Source organism: Tauraco erythrolophus, chromosome 12, assembly GCF_009769465.1.
Source record: "Tauraco erythrolophus isolate bTauEry1 chromosome 12, bTauEry1.pri, whole genome shotgun sequence".
Lineage (NCBI taxonomy): Eukaryota > Metazoa > Chordata > Aves > Musophagiformes > Musophagidae > Tauraco > Tauraco erythrolophus.
In genome coordinates, this window is record NC_141476.1 from 654,305 (window position 1) to 681,441 (window position 27,137).

General features: G+C 48.3%; 2 protein-coding genes across 2 annotated transcripts; both read right to left on the bottom strand.

Moving 5' to 3' along the window:
• Nucleotides 1-618: 618 nt before the first annotated feature.
• Nucleotides 619-3,638, bottom strand: VHL (von Hippel-Lindau tumor suppressor). Its single transcript, XM_086619004.1, has 3 exons — nucleotides 3,437-3,638; nucleotides 3,071-3,181; nucleotides 619-2,248 (listed from the first exon to the last, which is right to left on the bottom strand). Exons 1-3 carry the CDS (start codon nucleotides 3,636-3,638, stop codon nucleotides 2,064-2,066), a joined length of 498 nt encoding a protein of 165 aa, XP_086475130.1. The 3' UTR covers nucleotides 619-2,063.
• A 1,645-nt stretch (nucleotides 3,639-5,283) lies between these two features.
• THUMPD3 (THUMP domain 3 tRNA guanosine methyltransferase) lies at nucleotides 5,284-11,501 on the bottom strand. Its single transcript, XM_086619249.1, has 9 exons — nucleotides 11,298-11,501; nucleotides 10,737-10,814; nucleotides 9,850-10,380; nucleotides 8,680-8,810; nucleotides 8,204-8,273; nucleotides 7,694-7,809; nucleotides 7,414-7,524; nucleotides 7,077-7,200; nucleotides 5,284-6,813 (listed from the first exon to the last, which is right to left on the bottom strand). Exons 1-9 carry the CDS (start codon nucleotides 11,499-11,501, stop codon nucleotides 6,682-6,684), a joined length of 1,497 nt encoding a protein of 498 aa, XP_086475375.1. The 3' UTR covers nucleotides 5,284-6,681.
• Between the last annotated feature and the right edge of the window lie 15,636 nt (nucleotides 11,502-27,137).

Sequence of the window (27,137 nt, forward strand, 5' to 3'; positions counted from 1 at the left end):
CTTAGATGTACATGAGAGCTAAAATTAGCCAAGTAGCTCCAGAGTGCATATCACGAGAACGCGTATTGTCATTGCAAAACCGCTGTGGGAGGAACAGGGCAGGCAGCTGCGTGAACAGGGCTCTGCACCAGACTTGGTGTTTGTTTGCAAAATGGAAGTAGAATTTCCTTTGTTTCTTGTCTAAGGAAAGTATAAAATTTCAGGCATGGATTGCCTGTTGCTATACGTTAAGCAAGGGGCATAATTTTAAAAATAAAGTACTTCCTCCTCTTAGTGGCTGCACAAAGAGTAGTCAACTACTGTTGGCAAAATGAAATGACAGTATACAGTTGTGAAGCTAGATCCAAATGACGTACTTTGGAACTGAAAACGTCAGATGCCACCGTACCTAACTGAGTGCCAGCTGCCTGCTGTGGAATCTAACGGTCCCTGTCTGGCCTCTGTCCTGCGAACGAGGCATTTGCCACCTCAGGAAGGGATGGAGAGCAGCTGGCCTGCTGTGCCAGGACAGCATCCGTGCTGAAACGAAACGCTAAAGCTAAAGAACCACGGCAGGGTTTGTAAAATTCCTGTCCTGGGACTCACATCACTGATCAAACAGAAGGACTTTCAGGAGTATTGCAGGAATACATAGTCACAAGCACCGTGAAGTTATTTGATAGAATCAGAGTAAAAAAGTTAGCATGGATTTACATTTTTATGACAAAGATCAATTCATACACTTCAAATATGTAAGAAAAACAAGACTACAAAGAGGGGAGACTTTTCATCCTTACAGAACACATTGATATTCTTCGTTTCACAGGTGTTTCTGAGAACATGTAACTGGAAAGAGACGTATGCCACGGAAATAACCAGCTATAATCTCCTACCAACCTGCTTTGAACACTGAACAGCACTACACCTGTCATTTGGTGGACGACTCGCGTATCTGCAGAAAGCAATGCTGCTTGCAACGACATGTGCACGTTCACACCAATACACATTCTAACTGAGGTACAGGGGAACAGAAAATGGGTAAAGAAACGTTTTCTCTGCTCATCTAGCCTGCAATAAGCACGGATCAGTGTGTGAGCTGGATCTAGCAATACGCCCATATGAGCTGAAACATCTTCCTTAGCTTGAGTGGTCCATGCTCCCTGAAAAGGCCTCCCACTACAACCCGAACTATTGCATTGCAGTGGGAAAAGGCAGGACTCAGAGCATCTACCTTCTAGGAATGTTACCCGATACGCCTGCGCAGGCAGCGGGGAAGTAGCTGTGCAGCAGAAAGACATCCCAAAACTAGGATCCAGTCTGCACGGCTGACTAGGTTGGATCACCTTGACAACAACCGGGCAAGAATCCCATCATGAAAGACAAATAAGGCATTCAAGACACGATCCATGTGAGTGTGTGTCAGCCTCAGGGTTGGTATGACAGGGGTTTATAAATGCAAAGGTAAGAGGCAGAGAAAACCCCAAGCATTTACAAATGTCATCTTTCCACCAACGTAACATTTCAGGTCAGGTCCTCAGAAGGTGGAGGTGGAAACCCTCACGTACACAAACACCCCCTGCACTGTGATTCACTGGCAAATCTAGCCTAAGTGTGAAATTCCATCAAAACCACATTATTCAAGCAAAACTGGTGTTGGTCTGCCACTTATAATCGTTAGAGTCTGGATTAAATTAATCCCTGCTGTAATTTACTCTCTAACACAAAGAAAGTTGATCTGTATGCGCATTCTCCACAGAGATGACCTGATCTTATGTCCCTATGCAGTGTTCTGAGACAGTCCAAATAAAACTTCTCCGAGCTTCACCTGCACGAGGCCTCTGGAGTCATCGGTTTGCAAAATGCGTAGCAAAGAACAGAACGGAACCATCAGGAATCTGGCGTACTTCCACGTGATGCTTGTCTTTTGGATCTGACTCACTGTCACGGGAGGCCTTCCGCAACTTAACTGAGTTTATGTTTCAGAACTTAAAATACAGACGTTAGTTCTTGGCATGTTTCGCGGTGACTATTCCTGCTTAAACTCAGCGGTCTTCTATTTGAAAAGTCTGGAGTGAGTAATCACGTTATTCCAGAATTCCGTTCCTCAACATTTCACTTCTCTCCAGGGAAAGCCGCTGAAGGTCCTTCCTGATATCAGGATGATCTTCCAGCTCTTCATATAACGATTGAACAATGTCCAGTTTCCTGTAGTCCACCGGTTTGACCAGACTGCGAACAACCTGGAGACATCTCTCTTTCAGGGTGAACACTGGGGTTAAAAACAAACACGCACAACTTGTCACGGGGCTCTCCTGAGCTGCTGCCTCCAGCGCAGACAGCACTTGTGCAAGAACACCATTACAGAACACAACACGCAGCAGCGTCACTCACAACGCACGAGACTCACTAGAAAGAGGAAAAAACCTTGTTTCCTGCCATGAGGGGCCCTACAAAACCCACCAGAGACATCTGTAAAACAAGAGGTGCATCAGTAGTGCTAATAAATACGCTGAGACGACACAGCTCTATCCAGAAACCCTCACGATCCTTGCCTGGTTCTGAGGCAGATTTTATAATATTAGTAGTAGTATATTTATTTATTTTATTATGGGCTGTTCAGCCTGCAGAAGAGAAGGCTCCGGGGTGATCTTATTGCAGCCTTCCAGTACTTAAATGGGGCCTACAGGAAAGCTGGAGAGGGACTTTTTACAAGGGTGTGTAGTGACAGGACACGGGGTAATGGATTTAAGCTGAAAGAGGGCAGATTTAGATTAGATCTAAGAACTTCTTCCCTCTGAGGGTGGTGGGGCACTGCAACAGATTGCCCAGAGAAGCTGTGGCTGCCCCATCCCTGGAAGTGTTCAAGGCCAGGTTGGATGGGGCTTTGAGCAACCTGGTGTAGTGGAGGGCATCCCTGCCCATCGCAGGGGGCTGGAACTGGGTGATCTTTGAGGTCCCTTCCAACCCACACCATTCTGTGACTCCGGGATTTAAGCACTCGATTTCTCACTCGATCCTTACGCCGAAGCCCAAATTGCTCAGGTGCAGAACGAACGTGTCTCCGCCGCACCGGCGCCCTGCTGTGCGTTACCTGGCAGCGTGATGTCCGCCCTGCTCACGTTGGGAGCCGCCACGAACAGCTCCTGCTGGTTGACCAGGAGCCCATCGTTGGTCCCCGCGTCCCGGAACAGCCAGAGGTGACCTGGGAGAGAACACGGCGCGAACAGCAGTTACGGGCGCGTTTTGAAGGGCGGGTTTAGGGGCAGCCGTACGGAACCGGCCTCTTCTCCGGTTTGGCGCCCACCGCCTGCCCCACCGGGGGCTGTCGATCCAGGGAGGACCGTGCCCCCCGGGCGGCCTCTGGCCGCCGGCCCCGCACCCGCGAGGAAGCTCAGGGGAAGCCCCGCCGCCGCCAGCGCACCCGCCCGGTGCCCCATCCCGGCGCGGCCGCACCCACCCCGGTAGCTGTGCATGATCCGCCCGGTGCGCGGCTGCAGGACCGGGTAGGACCGCGGCCTGCCCTCGAAATCCACCCAGACCGGGAGAACGGAACGGGGGCTGCGGTTGTTGAAGACGACCTCGGAGAGTTCGCGCGTGTTGACGGAGCGCAAGCACGGCCCGTCGCCCTCCGGACCGGGCAGTGGCCCCGGTGGCGACATACCCACAGCGGCCCGGCGGCGCGCATGCGCGAGGGGGCACGGAGTGCCCCCTCGCGCATGCGCGCCGCCGGGCCGCCGTGATTCCCGCCCTTCGCGCGTGCGCGTCGCCGCGGCTGTGTGGAGAAAGCGCCGCCCCGCTGAGGTGGCGCCGCCGTGTGACGGGTCGCCCTCGTCCGCGCTCCTGCTTGAAAATAAACCTGAAAAATTTGGTAAACCGAACCTCCGGGCGCTGGTTTGTGGCGGGAGAAGCGTGCTGGAGCTGCAGCCAGGGAATTCTGACGGGCCCGCCTGGGGGCTGGAAAATAAAACTTATGAGGAGCGGCTGAGGGAGTTGGGGCTGTTTAGCCTGGAGAAGAGGAGGCTGAGGGGAGACCTGATTATGGCCTATAAATACTTGAGAAAAGATGGTGGGGAGGTAGGGGAAGGGCTCTTTACATTAGTGACGGGTGATAGAACAAGAGGAAATGGGCATAAGCTTAGTCAGGGGAGATTCAGGTTGGATGTTAGGAAGTATTTCTTCTCTGAAAGGGTTGTCAGCCACTGGAATAGGCTGCCCAGGGAGGTGGTTGAGTCCCCATCCCTGGATGTATTTAAGAATAGGGTGGATGAGCTACTTGAGGATATGGTTTAATGGGATTAGGGATGGTTGGACTCGATGATCTCTAAGGTCTTTTCCAACCTAGAAATCTATGAATCTATGAATCTTTGCCAGCGGTGCTCCCCTCCAGCCGTCCCGGGCAGGCTTTTTGCAAACCGTTGGAACAAACTCCTTCAGCCTTTCTGGAAAGATGGGTAATCTTCCTCAGGTGTTTTGCTTTGTCAAGTACCCCTCGAAATACAACATTTCATGCACGAAGGCAGTTAAGCACGTTTTTCTCTGCAGTTCTTGCAGGTTGCAGTGCTGAAAGGAACAAGGCAGCCCTTTTCCCTGGATGTCTCTACACCTCTTAGCAGCTTTTTTCTTTTAGAATACCTCACATTCTGCAACGAGACTTGTATGAGGGGCCCTTTCGTGGTTTCTGAGCTGTCCGTGAGGGAGAAGTATGTGCAAAGTATGAGAATGACACAAGCGAAGCCATCATCTGTCAGTTCCATTTTTTTTCCAGTACAGCTGAATGTGCACGAGCTGTTGGAGAGGCTCGCTTGCTGGCCTTTGGTCAAAAGAAATCACTTTGCCTGCTTTCCTTCTGGGAGAGGAAAGCAGTAAATTCACATCGGGTACTGTAAGAAATGGTGTGCAGCATTTAGTGTGACTAGTACTGAAAATCAAATATAAGTTCTCTGTGGTCATCAATAATCTTAGATAAAGGCTAGGTTAGAATCCCAGAACGGTTTGGGTTGGAAGGGACCTCAAAGATCACCCAGTTCCAACCCCCTGCCATGGGCAGGGACACCCTCCACTACACCAGGTTGCCCAAAGCCCCATCCAACCTGGCCTTGAACACTTCCAGGGATGGGGCATCTACAGTCGTTTTCTAAGTCGCATCCAACTGATCTGAATCTATTTAATGTTAGCTGTGGTTTAAAACCCAAAACATAACCTTATCACCTTTCAGGCCAGAAGGGATGACTGGTGTTTTATTAATGTCGTTCTAATCTTTAATTCAAGAAAAAAAAAATATTTCAAAACGCACACTAGAAGGTCTTAAAAACATTACCGTGCTTCATTTTCCTTTAAAAAAGGTATCAACAGTAGCAAAGCACAGCACCAAGGCATTGGTGCACTCTGAGAAGGTAACACACCCGGGTTAAGCTGCAGAGCTCACTGGAGCAGGAGTGTGTAGCTACCACCTCGTGCAACCCCCGTGTGCTTCACCTCGCCGCCGCCGCATCAACCGTGCAGGGCGGGAACGAATTAAACAGACGCTGCTGGCACTGTTTCATCCAGAGAGACAACGGTGTAGTAAACAAAAGGCTGCATTACCCTTTACTGGACACAGACCAGAAAAAGAACACAAGACTCATCTCCTATGCAAAACTTCTAAAACCTTACTACTTGTTAATTCACCCTAAACACTTACACATTCTTAGCATGAGAACACCTTAATGAAAATGGCAAACTGCTATCCAGTGTTTTCAGCCTCTGATAAGCACAGAGTAAGAGGCCTGAGAAATCACACTACATTTACAGAAGAAAAAAAATATTTGCAACTTCAAGTTATTCAACAGGTAATATATTCTTGTAAATATTGTGGCGTAACTACAGCAGTTAAATCTCCTAACAAATTTAAACATCTTGCCACCTTGATGTGTCTACAGTAGTCACTGAAAACATGAACTTCTGAATACAATTGCTAAAAGTATCTCTGTTCTCAAACAGTAACTATAGACAGTTTGCTAAGGCTGTGTTGTGTGTGTTACCCCCCTCACCACAGCAGTGGTGCATTAAAATATGGATTAGACATTTACTAATAATTAGCACTAAGCTGAGGTAACAGGTAAGGAAAACTAGCATCAGTACATGTTTACTAATTGCCATTTGCTTACGAGACCATGAAAACCAGAGAATGGTTTGTTATCTTAGTTTACATTCGGGCAATGGTATTAAGTAGAAAACTCCCATTTGGACAAATCCTACATGAAAGAGATACTACCTCCAAACCCTTCAAGATGCCACTCTTAGCAGTCCCGTTAGCCATTTTAAGATACATGCACAATTTCTACAGCTTGGGAAACAAACTCACTGTTACCTCCAAAGCTGTCTCAACGTGTTTGCTGCTATGAACGGAGGAAATAAACATTTAACTGAAAAATGCAATGGGCATGGTAGAGAAGACTCAGGCAAAGGAAAGCAGCACGAATTCCACGACCCAATTTCAGTTTGGGTGGCGGGGAGGAGAGAGGTGATTTAAATAACAAGGTTTCAGAACACGTAGCACAGCTGGTAGCTCTCAAGTTGATCCCTGGTTTAACATTCATGTTGCACAACTTCTGCGTAGGTTTGTTGGGCATTTCTCCTTCAGACCCAGCAGATCTACGCTTTCAGGTGTCTGCTTTACCAGACTGCTATCCTGGAGGAGTCTCTGGCCTCCTTCCACGCAGGTTACCAGAACGATCTCTTCTCTTCTGCCGTCTCCCAGGTGCGTTTCAGAAGATACACTGCAGCGTGAAGCCCCCCCACGTTCACCCACACTGTCTGAGCCTTGCGCCAGATGTGGCCCATTCGTGACAAGGCCTGCAATCCAAAACAGAGAGCCAGAGAGTGGTGGCAGCTTCAAGACAAGATAATAAGGGCAAATTTGCTTTAGAAATTATTCTTGATTATTCTAAATCACATCTTATGGAGAAGTCAAATGACTCTTCAGGTCCAAACCGGCATTTAAAAGCTACTAATTACTGCTTTAAAAATAGATCCTCTTCTGTAATGAAATCAGCTTATGTTTTTTTATCAGTATATTTCAGGTGCAAATAGGTTTGACTTTCTCTCACAGAACATACCTTGGCAAAGCATTTCTTGTCCTGCGTAAGCAGCACAGCCCTGCCTGTCCCTGGCGTGCAGATCCTGCCCATCTCCGTCAGGCAGGCTGGATAGAGATCCCAGTTCTTCTTCTTCGACCCTATCCTGCAAAATGAATTGAGATCCCCTTTGTGATAGGTCTTTCAGACATGGATCAGCTCATTCAGAACCGCATTTACTACTAATTTCAATGTGCATTTTTAATGTAAACGCTTCTTAATTAGGCCCAGTTAAGTAATTAACTAGAGATGATGCAAACCATGGCCAGGCAAGCCCGTGCAGCAGCAGCGCGCAGTAACCCCAGCCGCGGCAACTCACCGCTTTCCAAATGGCATGTCTGTCACAATGATGTCCACAGAACCAGTCCGCAACGGGAGATTGCAAATATCCCACTGAATGATGTCCAAGGGTATGCCCAAGGAAGTGCTGCTGCAAACGCAAAGATCTTTATCTCACAAAATACTTTTAAATTGAGATCTATAATGTGAGCAGAAGAATAAATAGGAAAATATAACAAGACAGTGAAATGCATCAATGCAAAACAGATTTCTTTACATACAACACTACAGGAAAAGTAAATCACTCGGACTCTTCTCACCTTTCCTTACTCTCGTTTTTCTTCAGTAAAGAACAGATGTTGTTTGCTGCTCTCTTTACAGCTTGTGGGTTGTTATCCCCAGCAATATGGTAGCAGCTAGGCCACTCTGCAGCTCCCTGGGGGAAACATTGATAAAAGGCAACACCAGCATCAACACTGCTTAACTGGGAAAAGCACCACCAGAGCAGCCGAGCAGAATCATTCGAACATGACCCGACACAACAAGGCAGCGGGAAGCCGACATCAATGGTTTTAAACTTTGTAGCAGATATCTGTTACAGCTATTATGCATCTTAAAAAGCTTAAAATACTTTTGGGTTTAGTTTCTTCCTGCTACAGCTTTGGGAAGGAAAATGAGGCCATTTAGAAAAATCCTATTTGTACCCGTTTAAGAGTTGGTGAGATACTTTTGGAGTTGGCTATTCAGTAATTACCAAGAAAACTTGCACATATTACTCAGCTGCAGATACTGCCAAGTTTTATTAAGTTACAAAATAAAGGAAGAATCACCTCTATTGGTATTGCACCTGTCCCACACATGGGATCAACTATGATATCTGTGGGCTGGGGATCACAGAGCCTGAGGACAGAAAAAAAGACATGGTGAGAAAAGTCCTAAAAATGTGAATTTCTGTAAGGAAGGAAAACAGGACTGTTTTAATCACCCTGATTCTACCCTTCTACCAGTGACTTCTGCATGATTACTTTTTCCATTCACTAACGAGCACTTGATAAGCAGCAATACAGCGAAACACTTCCAAGAACACGATAACAGCATTCTGAAAACTGGCTAATCGCAGCCTACGTTTTCTGAGATGGAAAGCATCCACTGATAATTACAAAGCACACGTTTCTGCAATTACACTGCCTTTTTCAGTAATGAACAGAAACGGCTTTTGAGGCAGCAGTGGGGGAGATAAAGGACTAATTTCTGGAACAAAATGACTTGTTAACAGAATAAACCAAAACGATGAAAGCGCACTGACCTCAGCATGCCGTAAGCAAGAGTCGAGCGGAGAGTCGTGGGGCCGAAGTGTGTGATATTTCTCCTGTGAAGACTCTCCTCGGTTAGGGCAATGCCCACCACTACTTCGTTATTGTGAATATTCAGCAGAACCTACAAGAGAACTTAAGCACTCAATTTCAGGAGAAACAGAGATGGTAATTTAAAAACCAGGAAACAGGTACAGCAAAAGCATTCTGGGAAGAGAAGCAAAGCACCTTTTGTGGTGATAACAGTGGACAGAATCCCGGAGAGCATTCGGACCTTTTCTCATTCACACAGAATCTCACACAAGACTTTAAAAAGCGCTGTAACCATTACTCTGACTCTTTACAAGTTTTTTCTGTGAGTATGGGGGGGACGTCGGGCAAGTCCTGCAAGTCACAGTGAAGCATTTGCATAGCAGCAGTGAAAACCACATTCCTGGTCGCCTCCACCATGTTTATTTGGAAGGTGAAAATATTGTTACAGGACACTGGGCCAGCCTGTAAGAGACCTGCAAGAAAATCTTTGTTTTCCTTCCCCTCAAAAACGGTGGTCCCACACTACTGATGGACACGTCTGCTGGACGTCCTTCCCAATCTCTGCCTTCCCCAAGACAAGAAATAAGCACAGGGCAGTTAATATGAACCCTTTTGTCCCTTTCAGCCATAACCTACGGCTTCTAGATGAAACGTCCTCCGTTAACTTACGCTCGTATAAAACAACGGATTAAGCATTTAACGAAGGTGAAAGTGAAGCAGAAGGCACCTACGCTATATGTAAACATGAAGGAGACCAGTCACTACAGGAGGAGGGAACACTGGGTACCAGAGGGAGAGGGCAAACAGCGGTACTGGGTGTAGTGATGTTAGTCAGGTAACACGGGGAGAAGACAGCCCTGTCTGCAGAACAAAAGAGATCCGAGGGGAGGAGAGGTGCCCACACTGGGTCACAAAAGAGGTCGTTATTATGGACAGCCAAAGCAGCAGCGAGTGGTGGGACCTGAGGATGCACATAACGTGCCAGTGAAACGAACGCCGCGATTTCAGTGTTACTGGTTTTCAGTTCCAGAGTCACCTTTTGAAGACGTTCTGCAGATGTCTAAGATCAGAATTAAGGAAGAAGCATGTTTACAGCAGGAAAATCGGTATTCCCAGGCACATCACCGTACCTCCACATCGAAGTTAGTCATGTCGGCTTTCCACTGGAAGTGCTCCTGCACAGCACCGCCGAAGTCTCTGGCAGCCTCGTTTGACGTGAAGCTGTGCTTGTCTCCTGCTCTGTTGCACGTAACACGGAACTTCAACACCTTCGCTGCCTCTTCGCCCGTCGGACCGTCACCAGCCATGGCCTCGCTCCCAGAACCCGCCTGCAATTCGTCTTTGGCATCCGATCCTTCGTCATCCTCCTCCTCCCCATCTCGGGGTGCCACTCCTCCTGTCTCCTCTGTATCCCGGCCACCAGCGGGTTCCCCCCCTGCAGCGTGCTGGGCACAGTCCTCCTGTCTGCCAGCGTCTTTTTGATCCGTTCCCTCCTCTTCTCCACCGTCAGCCAGCTTTTCTTTGCTTGCAGAACTCTGCAGAGGATGTTTTTTGCGTTTTGTCTTTTTCTTTTTTAAGCTGTTGTTTAGCTCCCAAACTTTCAACGGATCGGTCCAAGGCAGTGTTTTAACCAAATCTTCCAAATCCCTTAGAGCATCTTCCTTTAAAAGACAAAAAAGTTGTGCTTTGAGGTCATTCCCTCACTTTTAGGTTCCACCACCCGCAGAATTTCGTCACTTATCTCGTCAAATCAGCAGCTAACGCTGAATCAAGAGACCACAGTGACACTGTGCTGTCCAAAGTGCGACCCACGAGCACGGTGGATTTTGCCCAAGCGTGTCAGACAACACGACTGCACTTCCAGTCCACAGGCCAGCCGGGAGGAACTGGGATAGTGTCACAAATGACACAAAAAGCCCCTTGTTCATGGCACACGGTACTTCCTGAAACCAGCCTTAAATGAACTAAACACTCCAGAGCCCGTAACTGACTGGAAAACAAGAAGGGAGCAACTCACCTTGTTTTCCTTAAACTGGTAGTCTTTGAACTCCTGCACCACCACAAACAAATTATCCACCGATCTCAAACGATGCACCTAGAAGGAAGGAGAAGCCACAGCGTCACGCTAGAGCACGCGTGCCGGGGACTGCGTTTATGGTGATCAGAACGGCCACCTCGCGGCTCGATTTAAGGGATCGCATTTTCCCACCGTTTGTGTTCACACGGGGGCTGTCGCTTTACGCGCGAAGGCGGAAGGACTTTGCACGGGCTCAAGCTCCGTCTTCGGCTTCCCCGGCCCGTTTAAACACAACACAGCCCCGGACGCAGCTCTCGAGACCGAGCCAGCCAGGGCAGAGCCCTGAACTGGTTTTCATCCCATTTTCTGGTGATGGACGGGCCCGGGCCCGTCCTCTGCAGTACAACTGCCGCTAGTCCGGTCGCGGCCGCAGCTGCAGGGGCAGCCGGGCCGCAGCCGCCGCCGGGCCGAACGCAGAGAGCCGCGGCGGCCGGGGGCAGCGGCGGGCCGGGGCCGGGGGCGGCGGCGGGCCGGGGCCGGGGAGCGCGGCGCGGAGCGGACCTGCGGCAGGCCCCGCGCCGGGACCTCGAAGTAGATCTTGCCCCGGTCCCTGCTGATCCTGGAGGCCGAGCCCAGCTTCTCTTGCACCTCCGCGGCCGCCGTCAGCTCGAACCCGGTGGGCACGGTGGCGCCGATAACGGCCGTGAGCTCCGCGCCCTCCTCGGCCGGGCCCGGGTCGGGCCCCTGACCCGCCGCCTCCGCCATGCCCCGCCGGCGGCGGGCGCTCAGGGCCGGGCCGCGCGGCACCGGGGCCCGCCGCACACCGACCGGTACCGCCACCGGCACGCGCCGCCGCCGCCCGCGCCTTCCGCTTCCGGGCCGGGCGCCGCGCCTGCGCGTGGCCGCAGCGCCCCCTGCCGCCGGCCGGGGGGTCCCGCGGCGGCTGCGGGAATCCGTGGGCCTGTGGGGGCAAACCATGGGTGGCCGTTGCCTTCTTATTCTTGTTATAAAAAGCACTGAGTTCCCTTGTCTTCTGGCTTGTTTCCAGCACTAGAATTGATTTTTAAATAAATAAAAAAATAGCTGCTAAACTTTTTTGCAGGAGACACAGAAAGAAAGAGACAGGCCGCCCTGAATGTCTTCCGTGACCGTGAGGCGTCAGTGTGACCAAGTGTGAACCGCGTGATGCTGCAGAGGCACTGCTTTCCCTGCCCCTCTCTCCTTCAGATCCCTGCGTCGCGACCCTTTCCCTGCCCGGGATTTGTACATGTAAACACAACAGCTCTGTTAGTTCTCGTTTTCCTACGTACGTTCCGCTCCCGCTGTGGCATTTTAATGCCACGCAGGATGCCTGAAGCGCTGCTCTTGCCGTTAAGCCTTCGGAAGCATCGCCCTGCCCGCACATGAGAAGTCTGCGTGACAGTGTGTCTCAGAGAGGGAAGGTGTGGGGTTTATTCCATCAGTTTATTTTTAACTTGTGATTCAAGCCTGAAAATATAGAATGAAACCCATGGAATCTGGGTCATAAACATACTGGAGAAAGCTTCTGTGAAATGGCTTCTTTGGTGAGAACTTAAAAATAAGCTGAAGCAGAGAGAACCACTTGGGCATGTTTGGTCTTCTACGCCGCAGCTGGCACCCCGCAAGGTATTTTCAGTGTGGTGACAGTGCCGTGGCACCAGCTGTGAGGGTGGCTGCGGCTGCGCAGACTGCGTGTGCCCGTGTTTTACGTCCCTGGCACACTGACACTCCACCTTTTCACAGTGTTTTCCAAGTTGTAGCTAGCGTTAGTGTGGTTTGCTGGCCAGTGCCACACAGAGCGTCCCGCTCCCAGGCTCGGTGTCTGCGGAGCAGCGTGGGCACGCTGCGCACGGCGCTGGCCCAGCTCACACAAGCAGGCCGGGTCCCGGGCTGCGTCTCTTGCTGCTCACATTGATTTTACAGATTTTGCTGAGCTCTGTGCCTCAACAGCGCTGATAGCAAGGGAAAGCCCTGCCATTCAAGTGGGATAATGAACTTGGCTTGCTCACCTCCCACGTGCTGCGAAAGGTGCGGACTCAGCTGTGTGTCTGAGTGCCCTCAGCTGCCGCTGGAACCGCTGTCTTTGTTGAACCTGTGCGAGAATTTTGCAGTTACCTGCGGTGGGAGCACGGTGATGCACTGCGGTGGCAGCATCTGCTCACCGCTTTATGGGACAGGAGAGCGCTGACCCTGGCAAAACTTGGAATGGTTCCTGTAGAATCTAAGTATTTGATTCTCATTCTTTGATCAACCCTTGGTTATAGAAAGCTCCTGTGTATTTCAAAGCCTTCTTGCGTGACTATGAGATTTAAAAAACTGGTTTTCAGCTGTGTGTTGTCTCACTTCTGTCTCTTTCTGTGGAAGCAGACCATAGATGTGTTGGTAGTTGGTGCGGCATAAATATGTGAGCTGGGATGTAATGTCGCAAATGCAGGTGGAAAAAGGAATTCTTGCCGTGCTATTCTGTGCGAGTCGGTGCACGTTGCCAGACTGGTAGTAGCATACGTATTCTCGTTTATTCGAACAGTGAGTGTATTTTTTCCATATAGACAATACTGGACCTGTGTTTTGGTAGGAGAGACAAAATGACAAACTATCTTGAAGACAAAACTAGAGTTGTATTTTCATGTCCATGATGAACCCCCTTTTCCAGAGCCAACAGATGGGAATTGGCTCCCAGAAGAAGAATTCTGTGAAAGCAAGAAAGCACCTGTTGGGTAGGTCTGTTAGACTCGTTTGTGGGCACCAGCAGCTCCTGACGAGCTGGCAGCATCGATTTCATGGCTGGTTTGGTACAATCCCGAGGCTGAACATTGCTGTCCGTTGTCTGGAAGGTTTTGTGCACCGGGTGAATTGGGTCTGTCCGTCTGGAAGGCACGTTTCGAATAGCAGGCAGCATCCCAGCAGGTGGCTGTGGTTTTCTTCACTCTTGCTCTTCAGGGTTAATCAACAGAATGATGGAAACAGCAATCATCCAACTGAAGGAAGTGTCCTAATATTATCCTGGAGTAAATTGTCTCGTAATATTGGCACACAATGGAAGAACAGTTACAATTACTAAACCAAATAACTTATCCTGTAATTAGGACTATAGGATGAATATGAAAAAAAGAGAAATATGGATTTTGCATCATCGGGTACCTCAGAACAGGCGTATGACTGTGCACAGCAGCTCTATGGTTAGTTTGCCGCTGGCCTGTGCGTGGCTTTGGAAGAGTCACTTAAGCACAATCTGCAAATTTATTTTCAAAGAGATTGGCTTGGATCTCTGTATAATGAGTTGGGGTTTTCTCTTGATTTTTGTTACTAACTTTCCACACGAGAAAATTCTGAGTTTCTGGCTTTTTTGAGTGTGTGGGGTTTTTTGAAGGTGTTAGGACCAGTTGGACAGCTGGATGGATTCTTTTGGTTCATTCCTAAATAAGGGAACTTGGGTGACAAATCTTTCAGAAATTTTCTAAAAAATGTTGTTTGACTATAGATAGCAAAATGAGCAAACAAACAAAAAACCCAAAGAACCTCAAACAACTCGACCAAGTACTTTCCCTTCTCAAAAGTTCAGTTGCCACTTTCGGACTGGTTTTGTACCACCATTCCACTATATTGCAGGGATCAGAGTTTTCTCCAGAAGGTTTCTGGAGTCCTTTGGTGAACAGTCCTGAATTTCAAAAGTAAAAATCAAGCAAACGAATCCGTGGTTGTCTCTAGGACAACATGAGAAGAACGCACTGTGTTGGGACAAGATGTGCTGTAGCAAGTGAAATTTCAGCAAAAACCAAGAGGTGGGAGGAGTTTTCAGCACGGACTGTGACGGCTCGAGATGACTGTGCGTTTGCCAACGGCATGGTCAGACAGCTTGCCGGAGTGCTTCCCCGCCGTGCCGGTGGTGAGGGGCTGGCACGGTTCTGTTTGCCCTTGGAGCAGCTGGAAACTGCAGTGCCAGCCGCCTGGCGTGCCAGAGCACGCGCCGGCTCTGCAGAACAGGAGCAGCGGGCGGTGTGGCACAGCCATGCTCCGGGGTGTTGAGACCTCGTGGCTTTTCCTCTGTCGCACGAGGCTGGCAGAGCAGTGGGCTGGGGCAGAACTGGTGAGCCGTTCAGCAGCAGCGTTCGTCACGGCGTTACTCAATTTTTCTGGAGTTCTACTATTTCCGTCTGTGGGAGAGAAAATATAGTGCAGTGTTTGGGAATCTGCAGCGGAAGTACAAAGTAATGTTATTGTGAAACCCAGAGATGAGAAGAGGAGTGAATCGGCAACGTAATGGTTACCGGATGGGGAGAACTAGTCAGTATTTGTCGTGGCACTGTGCCTTAGTCAGGAGGTGTGAACTGAGGCCACCAGGTGATAAACTGAGATAAATAGTTGACAACTTAACGTGAGAAATTGCATCGAAACCCCTTGTCACTGGAGGTGTTTTGTTAACAAGGGACCATCCCTCCTTTCCTGTCTCTGGTAGATTTTGCACATGAACAAAACCACAATTAGCAGCTTCGGTATGGGCAGCACGGGTGGTTGCAGAGCTGCGTGCGCTGGAAAGCCAGATGAGGGATAAGGTGAAGCAGAATGAGAAGCTCCCACTGCAGAACGTAAAAGATGTGCTTGAAATGTCGGACCGATCGAGTCATGGACACCTCTGCCCAGAGAAACCGAGGTTTGTCCTCTGTGGGGTTTGTTAGATGAAAACTCTGCTGGTGGAGCCTCATCTAGCGAGAAACCTCACGTGTACACAGAACTTCATGCCACTAATGGTTTCATGAAAGCAGTGAAAGGTATCCAAAGATCTTGCTTAATTTGGACTGGAGTAACTGAAATTAGCTTCTTGGACTGGTTTAATTAATCTGGTAGGGCATAAACAAATTTAGAGATGGCACTGAATTTCCAATAATGAAGCACAAAGTTATGTCTGCACCTGCCTTGCCTGGAGAAACTGCTTATATTGAGCTAATTTCAGAGCTGTGGAATTAATTTTGTGTGAATCTGTGTGGTTTGTCTTGCAGGGATGTGTTGTGTAAGTGCCATCCAGCATGTGGTTTTGCAAGGGTTAAGGTTCTTCGAGCAAGGAAATATGTTTTCTTCCAAATCAGCCCCTCAACATACAGCTGCAAAGGCTGTGCTGTGCCTCCTAAGGCAGGAGCCTGGTCTCCATGAGAAGAAAAACACACATCGGGCTCCTCGGAGCAGCCCAGTTTTTTAAGAAAGCATTAAGGAGTGTTGGGATCCCGAAATATTCAAGGCCATCATGGAAAAGCTGGAGGATAGGAAGATCTAGTATCCATGATATAGGATCCTGAGAAATCCACATCAAAGAAAACCTTTAAGGTGAGACAGCTTATCTTCTTCAGTGCCTGGATTTTGCTTCGGACCATCTCAACTTTTACTTTGGACTGAAAAACATGATGATTAATCCAAATTAAACATCATGATTGATCCAAATCCCTGGCATCGGCCTTCATAGCAAAGTCCCACGTGAGCTGCCACATGTCACTCCAGACGTGTTGGTCGTTCGGTCAAGCGAAAGCCTGGCTACATGATCGATGTGCAGCCGGCGCTTCCCTGACATCCGGAGATCTCCTGGGCACTATGTCGTAGCAGCAGCGTGTGCGGGCCCGCAGAGCCACCCGGGCATTGCTCAGTTTTCATGATTTCACGATCTCTGGGTTCCCCTGTCCCCGAGTCCCGTCATGCCCTTGGAGGCTGCTGGAAAGGGCAACACGGTCATCAGGGTCCTGCCTGCGGAGAGCCAGGAGTGCCTGGTGGGAAAAACAGGCGTCCGTGGTTCCAGGCATGCTGCACCTGGCTTCACGAGGAGAGGAACTATTATCATGATGTTTATTTGAGGTAGTTTGCGGTGACTTTAGGTGTTAAACCTCAGGGCCAACGGGGCTGATGAAAGATCTTTGAATGGCAAGAAGCATTTCAGCCATCCTAGAAATGATTCGTTGGCAGAACGGCTGAGAAGGAGCCACAGCAGCAATGCCAATGAGGCAGTGAGGAGGGAAAACATCAACAGATTAGAAGCACTGACTTCAGGCAGGATCAGGACTCCCAAAACAGGCAGCACTCTCGTCTTTCTGGGAATTACCAGATAACTGCAAATGGCTTTTTTGTCTCCTGCAGGAGCAGCATGCTAATCAGCACGGCTCGCGCCAGCACCACGCTGTTGTCTTTATCCAGTGCTGTAGTGGAAGCTGTGCAGATCCTACCTGGATCCAGTACAAGTCTGTTCTGCGTGGGGTTTTTCCTCCAACTCAGTGCTGCAGGAGACATTTTTAGTTTCTGGCAGGTCACAAACATGTAACATTTTCCAGCTGTCTCTCTGTCCTTGTACTAGCATGCCACACTGCAGGACCAAGCAGGATTATCTCCTGGTTGTGGTCACAGAACATTTTTGATCTAAATTAATGAACAGCAAAGCCACAGTTCCCCATTTTCTTGTGCATGTGAAGAAAATCACGCATTTACGTAAGAATGACTGGCTTTCTATCTTCTGCTTTTAGCCATAGCTTCTTTTGAAATACATGTGCAAATCGTAGAGGGAGTTACTTTGTGGGATAACCTCATTGGCTTCGCTAGGTACATTTAAGGCTCATCTCAAGGTAACCCTGGGTTCACTGTGATAATCAAAATCAGAAGAAAATCAAGAAATATCAGTCGTTTGTTCTGTTTACATCTCTTCCTACGTTTGTAAAGTGTTCTCCCTCTGGGGACCTATCTCAGATCTCCATATCAGAGATCGTATCAGCTCACCATTAACGCAGACCGATGCACTGCAGACCACCTGTGAAGCCCCATACACGGGTCTTGCACATGGACAGGAGATGACTGCACCGTGTGCGTGGCTGTTGAGAGCAATGCCAACAGCATTAATATTCATGTAACGCTGAATGTTACCAAAAATGGGTTCCTGAGATGTTCCAGACTCGTGCAGATTTTTAGAGACCATTGCTCCATTTGGCAGTTGGAGGGTAAAAAGGAGGGATGGTTGAAAAGCTGTAGTCACACGTAGCTGAAGCTTGAAGCCTTATTTGAGGATGGATGAGCAAGATCCCATTATTGCTAAGTTTTCCTTTGGTTTTGAATGAATATATATTTTAGAAAATTAAATTTTTTTAAAAGCATATTCAGGAAAAGAGTTGCCTGTTATTTCATCTAGTGCAGATCTGGATTGTTGTTTTTGCTTCTGGCAAATGGATTGGGCTGGTCTTTTGTTCAGAGAGGTGCGGGGCAGTGGTGACTCCCAGCTCCAGCCACCCGGTCTTAAATTCTTGAGCAACAGTTTTCCTTCTCTGCGAATGTGTGCAAGTCAGTTGTCAGGCATCCCAGTCCAGTTGTCAGGGACCTCCAGCAACTGAAAAGTCTTGCCTAATCTTGTAGGTACCTAAAAGCCACGATACCTAAATTTCTGTCAGCAGATGTGAACATAACTGCTGAATTCCTGAAACTGTTCATCAGTTCGTGCCCAAGGCCTGGGAGGATTCTCAGACAAGACCTCCTCTTTCTCTGCGTGCCCACGGAAACTGATCCAGAGATATCAACCTCTTCCTTAAATCAAAGCGTATCTCCCCTCCACCCCAACCCCTCCCAAAAGATACTGAGACCTTTTGTGGTTAACTTTATGGGCTCTCTTTTGTCTTGTCCATTGAGTGGAGGGAGAGGGACCCTCAAAGCTCCCCTTCCACGTGACCTGGAAAAGAAGTCTTCTCTTTGGGTGTCCCGGCAGTTTGTTTCAGCCTGTGCATGTGGGTCAAGCCTCTGCTGTTGCAGTTACCTGTCTGGGTGTCAGTACTTACTGGACCATCGACTGGTCTGGGAGCTGAGGTGCTTCCCCGAGACAAAGCTGACCCAGGTTCCAGCTCCACCTCCAAACCTGGCAGGGGAAGGGGGTGTAATCCAGCCAGTGGCGCGTGGGGAAAGCCATTTTTCGGGAAGAAAGGCTGATTTGTCTTACATGCCACACTTACACCGCACCCCGTAATAGAGCAAGCTGCCTAGAGCCCAAATCCCAGTGATTTTAAAGAGCGTTGAGCTCCGGTGTGTTACACACTGTGAACAGAGTCTATCCTCTTACGGCATTGAGACATATTGGAAAATGTTGTCCTCTCTGTCACAGTGCTCCACCTCTAAAATGTCTCAGATATCACTCCTCTACCTCGGGAGTTGTGAGAAATCCAGTGACACTATGAGGCACGCAAATGGTTGTAAATAAATGAAAACTAAATCAGAAAGAGAGCAAAAAGATGTTTGAGCTGTGCCAGCAACTTCTGTGTGTTTGAACCCCAAGTGGCCCAGAGGTCCCGGGTAAGACACAGCCAACAAGGGGGTGGCCACCCACGGCTGGTGTTCAGGGCAGCAGCGGTGGGTCTTCCCTGTAAACACCCGTGGTTTCCATGTGCCACCTCTCCGTGCAGCCTAGAGCTGAATGCCAGTCACTGGCACCTTGGTTGGACCTTGCAGTGCCCTATATCAAACCCTGGTGCGGTCTGAAGGCCTTCCCCAGGAGAGGTGTGCCCTGGGGGGGGGGCACCATGGGGTCATCCCTGTGCCCCCACAGTGGTCCGGTGTCTCGGGGGGCACTGGAGTCTGCGGGGACACGTGTCCCTGGGACCTGCCCTGGCGCAGGGACTGTTCATCCAAACCTCCCCAACGACTCAACAATTACGCTCCTGGAACAGCCATCAGAGGGTAACTGCTCCGCTGGTTCATCACAGGGATCCGATGACCAGCAGGTGAAGGGCCCGCTGAGACGACTTCAGCTCTGGCAGGAGGAAGGTGCTTCCTGCTCCCCCCGGGGGAAGTGACACTGGCAGGTAGTAGGGCTGCATTTAATGCAATTTCAATTGTTGGGAATGGAAAGCAAACAATACCAGCTGGGGAAGAAATTTTGGAAATGAAGTCGGGTTTGATCAGTGGTTTCAAATGTGATTTAGCAGATTTCTTTTCCTAAAAGTTAATGCTGAGCAGTGTATTCCGCTTCCCAACAAGTTTTTCCTTTCTTCCTACTGCAGGCAGCCTATGTGCTCTCTCGCCGTAAGCCTGTCACCCGAGGAAGGATCCGAGCTGCTCCGGCTGCTGGTTTATGGGCTCAGTCCTCAACAAGCACAAGAATTTAGGAGAACTTGGAGAAGGTGAGTGTGATTTCCAGTGCTACCAAATCCATCTCTGAGGACTTGTACTCACTGGCCTGAGAGGGATAACTTTCAGAAATACAGAGTAGATTGTCTGTGGCTTCAAATTTGTTTTCTTGAAGCCATATGCGACGTCCCAAAGGGCTGTCTCCTGGCTCCAGAGGGTGCTTTAAAAAAATATATTTATCTTTTAACAGCCCGAAGCTGTTAAATAGGTAGCGTGAGCCGGGCTTTTCGTTGTTTCAAAGCGACACCTACGCTGATCCGTTACTGATGTCAGGAACTGGCACAGCACGCTCCTCATCAAACCGCCTAACCGGGGCTCTTGCTAGCTGGCTGGAAAGTAGGTTTTGGCTTAGCCTAATGCTGGAAGGACAATTCCAGGCACGGATGTGAGAGAATAGGTTCCTCCAGTTTGTTTTCTCGCAGAATGGACCCCTTCGCCATTTATTTTTATTGGGATCCTTAGTGACACTGAGAATGAGAACTGTGTGGGATCATTCAGACAAAAATCAAGTTCCTTCACTACTGAGGTGAGATGTTGATATCTTTTACAGCTGTGTGGCTTTGGCATACTGTGTTAAAAACAATGTAAAGTTCTTTGAACTTCAGTTTTAAGGACGGAGACATTTTTGTGCCTTCTGGTCAGGTCTGTTGCATGAAGCTTCACTCAATAACTCCTGCATTCCTGTAGCTTCTGTTTGCCTATAGCTGAGTTTTCAAAAAAGGACATTTACATAAAACCATGAACTGGTAGAGAATCCTTTATGTGCACGTTCAACTGCTCCCATGATTAATTATTCTTACTGCTTTTTTACAAGGACCCAGTATTTTATACATCTGCTAAATGCAGTGCATGCCTGATGTTACTTTCCAAAGCTTTGGAGCAGGGTTCTTTCTCGTATCTTGCTGGGCAGAGCCCAAGTTGTCTCCTTGAGGAGGGACTTTATGTAAGAAGGAGAATGTTCCAGCCAGAAAAGCCACCCCCTGGATTGAGACTGCAGAATTCCTGACACTGGATCAGGTTTTTGGCCCCGATAAGTCAGATCTTTTATACAGAGGAACATCTGATACAGCAGGATGTTTGATCTCATTCTCCATATGAATATATCGCCAGGCCCTGACATGTGGCAGAGAGATTTCTTTCTTCCAGCTCCTGCAGCTGATCAGATTCCAAGTTTAAAACTAAGGAAAAACTTGATTATTGCTTCACATACACAAATGTTTCTAGCACCTGGAAACACTTTTGGAGAAGGACATTCTGGATGTTACTGGACTCTATTTCCTTATGTTTCATGTAACCTGTCAGAGCTTTCTGTCGCATCCTTGGCTGAGGAGAGCCAGTCGTTGCTATTGATAATTTTCATGTAGCTGCGTATTGGGAACAGAAAAGTTCTCTGCAACGACAGCAGTAATAATAGTCATTCCCACGGTGACACTGGGAGTGTAGAGCGGAGATCAAAATACGGAAAAGGACATTCCGCACAGAGCAAAAGTCTGGCATAGAAATAATACTAATTAGAGTAGGAGAGAGCAGAAGTAACAAATTGGCAGCAGAGGACTACTGGCCCTCGTGGAGGGCAATGGACAAACATTTCCTTTGACTGATGTTTTGTGCAGTCATGCCAGGAGGTGACAGAGCAGTGCCATGCCAGTCTAGTGGAGATGTGCACAGTTTGCACTGCCGGTGACACTGAGGGAATCAAACAGTTTAGGTCTTAGGATGACGGCAGTGACTCACTGGCTGGTCGCTTCACTTCCCCTGTGCCTGTAAATGTGATTCGTTAGACAAGAACATAAGTGAAGCTCGAGTAATTGATAGCAAAGACTGGCAGGTTTCTAAGATGACATGGACAATGATAATGTCTTCATTACTGAACAGAAGATGAGACAGTAGCAAAAAGCCCAGAAGCTGTGCTCTGCTGGGACCGAGTTGAGTTGTCCTGGGTCTTTTTGAAATAAGGTCTGTTTTTCTGAATAGGCAGACTGTGAAAGGAAATCAAAAGCTAAACTTTACTTGTAGCTTCTTGTACAGTAAGTTAGTAGCTAAATCGAAGGCTGTCTTTATTGCTATGACGACATTGATTTATTGATGTATAAACCAAAAACATTATCTCCCTCTCCTTCCATTCCTTAATAGCTAAGACATCTCCAAAAGAAGTGAGCAAAGTCCTTGGAGGGTTCTCTGTCCCTTGTTAGAAACTGCCTGGCTGGTCTCTGTGTGTTGATGGATCACAGATGCTCCCAGGTCCTGGCCAAGGCTTGAGTGTTTTGAGACCTGCAGAAGCTCATCCAATGTATCAACAACAAGGCTGAGAAAAGGACCCTGGAGCTGTGGTTTTCCCAGTTTCCTTGCTTGAATCACTTCACATCTTCTCATTTGTATTCTTTCCGATTAATCCATTAAGTTGCAGTCTCTTTATGAGGTTTTCATCAGTGGACATGCCTCCTCTAAAGGATTTTGATTTATGTAGTAGTTCTCGTGCACCTAGAGAGCTGTGCCAGCATACCGGAGGCAGCATTCGTAGTGCTGCGGCTCCTACCGGGAACGGCCAGGGGTGCAGAGGTGTAGTTCCCTTAGGTGGGGAACTGCTCACCTAGGAAGGAGACCTTGGGACTCGCAGATGAGTCTGCTCAGATACGGTGATGAAACGCCTCTTTGTAAACGACAGCACAGAAGCTCCCTATGAAGGCGTAGCACCACGATTTTCTGACCTCTGGATCACGTTTTTTGCTCTGATTGTTTCTTCTGGGGTGCCCTGAATGACTGCCTTAGATCAGAGAATTAAATCCTGCTTTAAACATATGCAGAGAAGTGAAAGCAAAAGTTTGCGCTTCTCATATAGAATGTTGTGAGCAGTATAGAGAGCTTTCCAGTGAAAAAGGCGCACGAGGGCGTCAGGCACTTTCCTTCTGTGACCTCTGTAAGGAAGAACTGCTTTCAGGGGAATTTGGGCGACAGCTTTACCACTTCCTCTTCAAACGCCACTCTTGCTGCGTGCTTTTTTCGGTACCGGCTTTACTCCCTCTGTGCGGTACTTCACCGCTCCACAGAAAGTTGCCATGGATTTTCCACGGAGCTCAGGGTTAAGTACTGGGATTTGTTCAGATAACCTTTCAGCCTACAAGCATCTGCTGGCTAACTGACAGCCGAGTTTACTTTGAGATAACTTCGGAAAGAGAAGATTCTTACACACACACAGATAAAAAAGAAGGCAAAGACGAAGTAGTTTACAATTCAAAATTTTCCATGGGATTTTAGCCTCAAATGGTGCTGGTAAGGTCTGAAGGAAGTGTGGGTAGATAGCCTGTGGCATAAGTTGCAAACCAGTCAGACAAGTCTGATGGGATCCAGTCCTTTGTGCTGTCTCAGTGGCCTGTGTGAGGAAGAGAAGAGGTTGCACAGTTCAGGAGCTCTTGCTCTTCCAGTTGGGGATACAGCTTCATGGTCTTGAATCCACTTTGATGACCAGAAGACAGGGATTTGCCACAGTGCCTGCTGCACTAGCGTAAGCTTTAAAGACTGGAAAACTAATAATCCCGAAACTTACTTCTAACAGCTCTGGAAGCAAAACCGCAATGTGTGTTTAAGATTTTCTGTCTTTGTACCTGGGCTCACTTTCCTTGGGGAAGAGAAGAGAGGAAGGAGTGATACACATGAGCACATCTTTTCTCGTGATAGGACACCCTGTGACAGGATCTTTGGGTAAACAGGGTCACTCATACACCAGCTTTCAAAACCCGAGGCAGGTTTGTGCATCTGTTGTTGAAACTGCCTCCTCAGGACAGCAGCTGTGATGGCTTCCCTGCCTGCAATGACACAGAATGAAAGTCCCTCTGCATAAATTACCATAAAACATACCGGGGCCTGACTGTTGTCCGTAGAAGAGGTCACTAATTTACTGCAGTAGATCTGCCATGCCACTGCCAAGACTTGCCTGTATTTGTAAAACGTTCTCCGTTAATGATAGCAGTTTGTCTCTTTAGGAGTTTTTAATGGAAACAGCAAAGTGTCATCAGGTGGCTGCTAAGAGAAGCAGCTCCTAGTTTTGTCGTGTTGTCACATCCTTCCACCATCAGTCAAAACTTCCCCATACTACCAGCATAAGTGGCTGAGAAAAAAACAGTATTAGAGCTTGGTGCATTTCTGTAAATGGCATCATGCTAGCTGCAGCGTTGTGCACAGCGCTCAGAACATATTCACTATGTGAAAATGTGCTGGTTCCTTCCTCAGGAGACCATTCAAGTCTCCTGTTGGTGCTGGGTTTGGTGGCACTGGACTTGCAGTGAGTCCTGGCTTTCTGCGCTGGAGCGCGTGCAGGGCAGCGGCACGTCTCGGCGCAGAGGCGACCGGACGGTGCTGGTGCACGGAGCTCGTCCATGGGGCCGTGCCAGAGAGTCAACCCCAAGTGCTGGTGCTGGCACAGTCCATGCAAACCGTGGGCACCATCAGCACCTTCTGAACGGGCAGACACGTTCCCCCTGGCACAGTGGGGGAACGTGCTCTCGGCACGCTGCTTCTGCTTCCGCCAAAACACGATTTGGCCATTATTTCCAGCTTTATGTGCGGGAGTACGTGTCTGTAATAAAAAGTTGTCTCCTGCAGAGAGGCCTGAGCCAGAGGACATTTGGGATCCTTCCTGGGGCTGAGGGTTTTCACGTGTGTTTCGGCATCAGTCGGCAGGTCAGACCGAGCGGGACGCGTTCACGGGTTCTGAATAAAGCAGCTTGCTCAAGGGGAGCACACGGGAGCAGGGCTGCAGGAAGAGGCCGTTACCACCGCCCGATGGATGACCTAAAGGAAGCAAAGCTTCTGCTTCCTCTCTCCTACTTTGAGAAAGTTGTTTAATTGGAAGGGAATTGTGATAATGAGAATCTAAACCAGAGATCTGCTTGTCCCAGTTACTGCTGTGCGGGTCGCACCTCTGGCTGCACCGTCACAGGACATGGACATTTCTGAAGCTGAAATCTGTTTCATTCTTTTATGAGGCGAAGCTGGAGGGCAAAATGGTGTCAGTTGGTCTGGCCACAGCTGTAGTGGGAGGAGAGGGGAAAAACCAGTTCCCTGGACATAATAGTAAAGGTCCTTTCATTGACAGAAATTATTTGCATCGGCGGAGGGTCAGCTGTGCCTGTCAGGGATGCTTCCCCCACCCTAACTGCGGTGTCCGTGCTAACCTTATGATTCTATGATTCTAACCTTATCCATGTGGAAGCCAAGCCTGGCTGACTTCTCCTCCCTGGAACAGTCTGGTCCCACATGAAGTTTCTGAATCACTAAATCACTGTAAACTTCTTCAGTGACCAGAACTGGATGGTTCTGTAGCAGGCCAGGAGAACGCACAGTTGCTGCTAACCAGGTTGATTTCAGCCATGGAGCATGAAATTTAGTCTCTTTTTTAGCATCCGCTTTTATTTTTCCTTCTGCTTTCTTTTTTCCCCAAAAAAAAAATTTCAAGTTTTGCTGAGTTTTTTCTCCTCTAATGTCTTTGACAATACTTTCCTCAGTCTGATTACATATTAAGGCAGTAGGAAGCACATTTTCTAATGGCTGATGAAATTTGCTACTATTTGTATTTACTTATTTCTTTCTTTCTTATTTATTGTTGTTTTTATTGCTGCCAACATCATGAGCTTCCATTCTGCCTATCTTTGTCTCTGGAATTTTTTTTAAATATATTTTTATAATTACCTTTTTCATTTGCTGCTGAGGATAAACAGTCCCATGTTTGTTTGTTCTTCTAATCTCTCCTTGCCTTTTTCTGAGTCCCCCTACTCTTACAACACTCCTCAAGAAACGAGCTGCCCAGAGCATGTGTGTTGCACTAGGTTTGTGTTCCTATCCTGGCACCCACAGGTGTGAGCTGAGCTCCAGAACGCGTTACTTTGGCCTGAACTCTGCTCCTGGTCCTCCCAGGAGCGGGTGCTCCTGCTGCTGGGTGATGCCCGAGCAGGCGTCCTGCATTAGGAGATGAGCTGCGGGTGCCAATCACCCAAGAGCACGGGCTCTGTGCACTGGTGTGCCTGGCGCGGCGTAATCCTGCGGCGAGTGCGGGGTCTGTGTCAAAACGTTATTTCCTTTAAACTGCAGCTGTAAATACTGAGATTAAATGCCAGAAGTTTGTTCCCCACTCTACGACCGTGCTAAGGCTAAAGGAGCATGGCATGGAGGAGACTTTCCTGACAGGTAAGTATCTAAACTCCTCTTGCTGACACAGGACCTGGGAAGGAGGAGGTCCCTACTAGTCCCATTCCTCATTCTTAATTCAGAATTCTTAATTCTTAGTCTCCATTCGGAATCTGGGGGAGGGGATAATCCTGCTGTGTCCCTTCAATGTGCATCATCGTGTTTTCTGTTACACTTGATGTGTCTGATGTTAGGTCCTAACCGAGTGCGAAAGGATGCTGATGCTACAAGAATATACGACGTCTGTGTGATGCCACAGACACTGAGGAAGGTCTTCGTAGTTTGCATTTGTGTTTCACTAGTACCTTTCATGTGAAGCTTTGTTTTCCCAACAGCTAATTTATTAGCAAGTAAATTGAGACATGCATATTAAAAGACCTGCCAAATATCACTTAGGGGCCAGAATAGAGTCTAATAGAATCATAAAGTATCTTTTTTTTTTTTTCCCCCCAGAAAAGCTATCATAGGAAGTCTTTTTAATTATTCTCTAGGATAGAATCTTACAAGATCTATAATGTATTGCAATATCGAAAGAGTTCAATTAATTTACCTGCCATTAAACTCTCTGTGACCCCGCTATGGTCACATTCGCAAGACCCCTGTTAGGTTCTAACGTCTGTCGTGTTAAACCACATGTTCAAAAGATGTAATAGGTGCTCAGCAGTCCTTCTATCTCTGACATTTTGAGCTGAGAAAAATTAGTTTCAGCCTCTGTTCTATAGAGCCAGGCTGTTGTATTCAAAGTGGGGGCACATATGGGCTTTGACCTCTTTCTTTCTCCGAAGTCGTCGTAATAAGCACCCGTCAGTGAAACTGTCCATACATAAAAGCTGTTGTTTCAGACCTTTCTGCGTGGGCAGTCAATTGTTTCCAAGTCATCGTTAGTAATTTCTGTGGTAGAAAAGGCAAAATTATTTTAGTGCATTTCAGATAGACTGCGCTGACATTTGGGGTGATGGACGCCTTGGGAATTACTAAGTCCTGCGTACTACGTATAGCAGTGTGCACGGCGCGGAGAGGCCCCTTGGCCTTACTGGGAAGTCACAACAACTTCTTCAACAGCAGAAG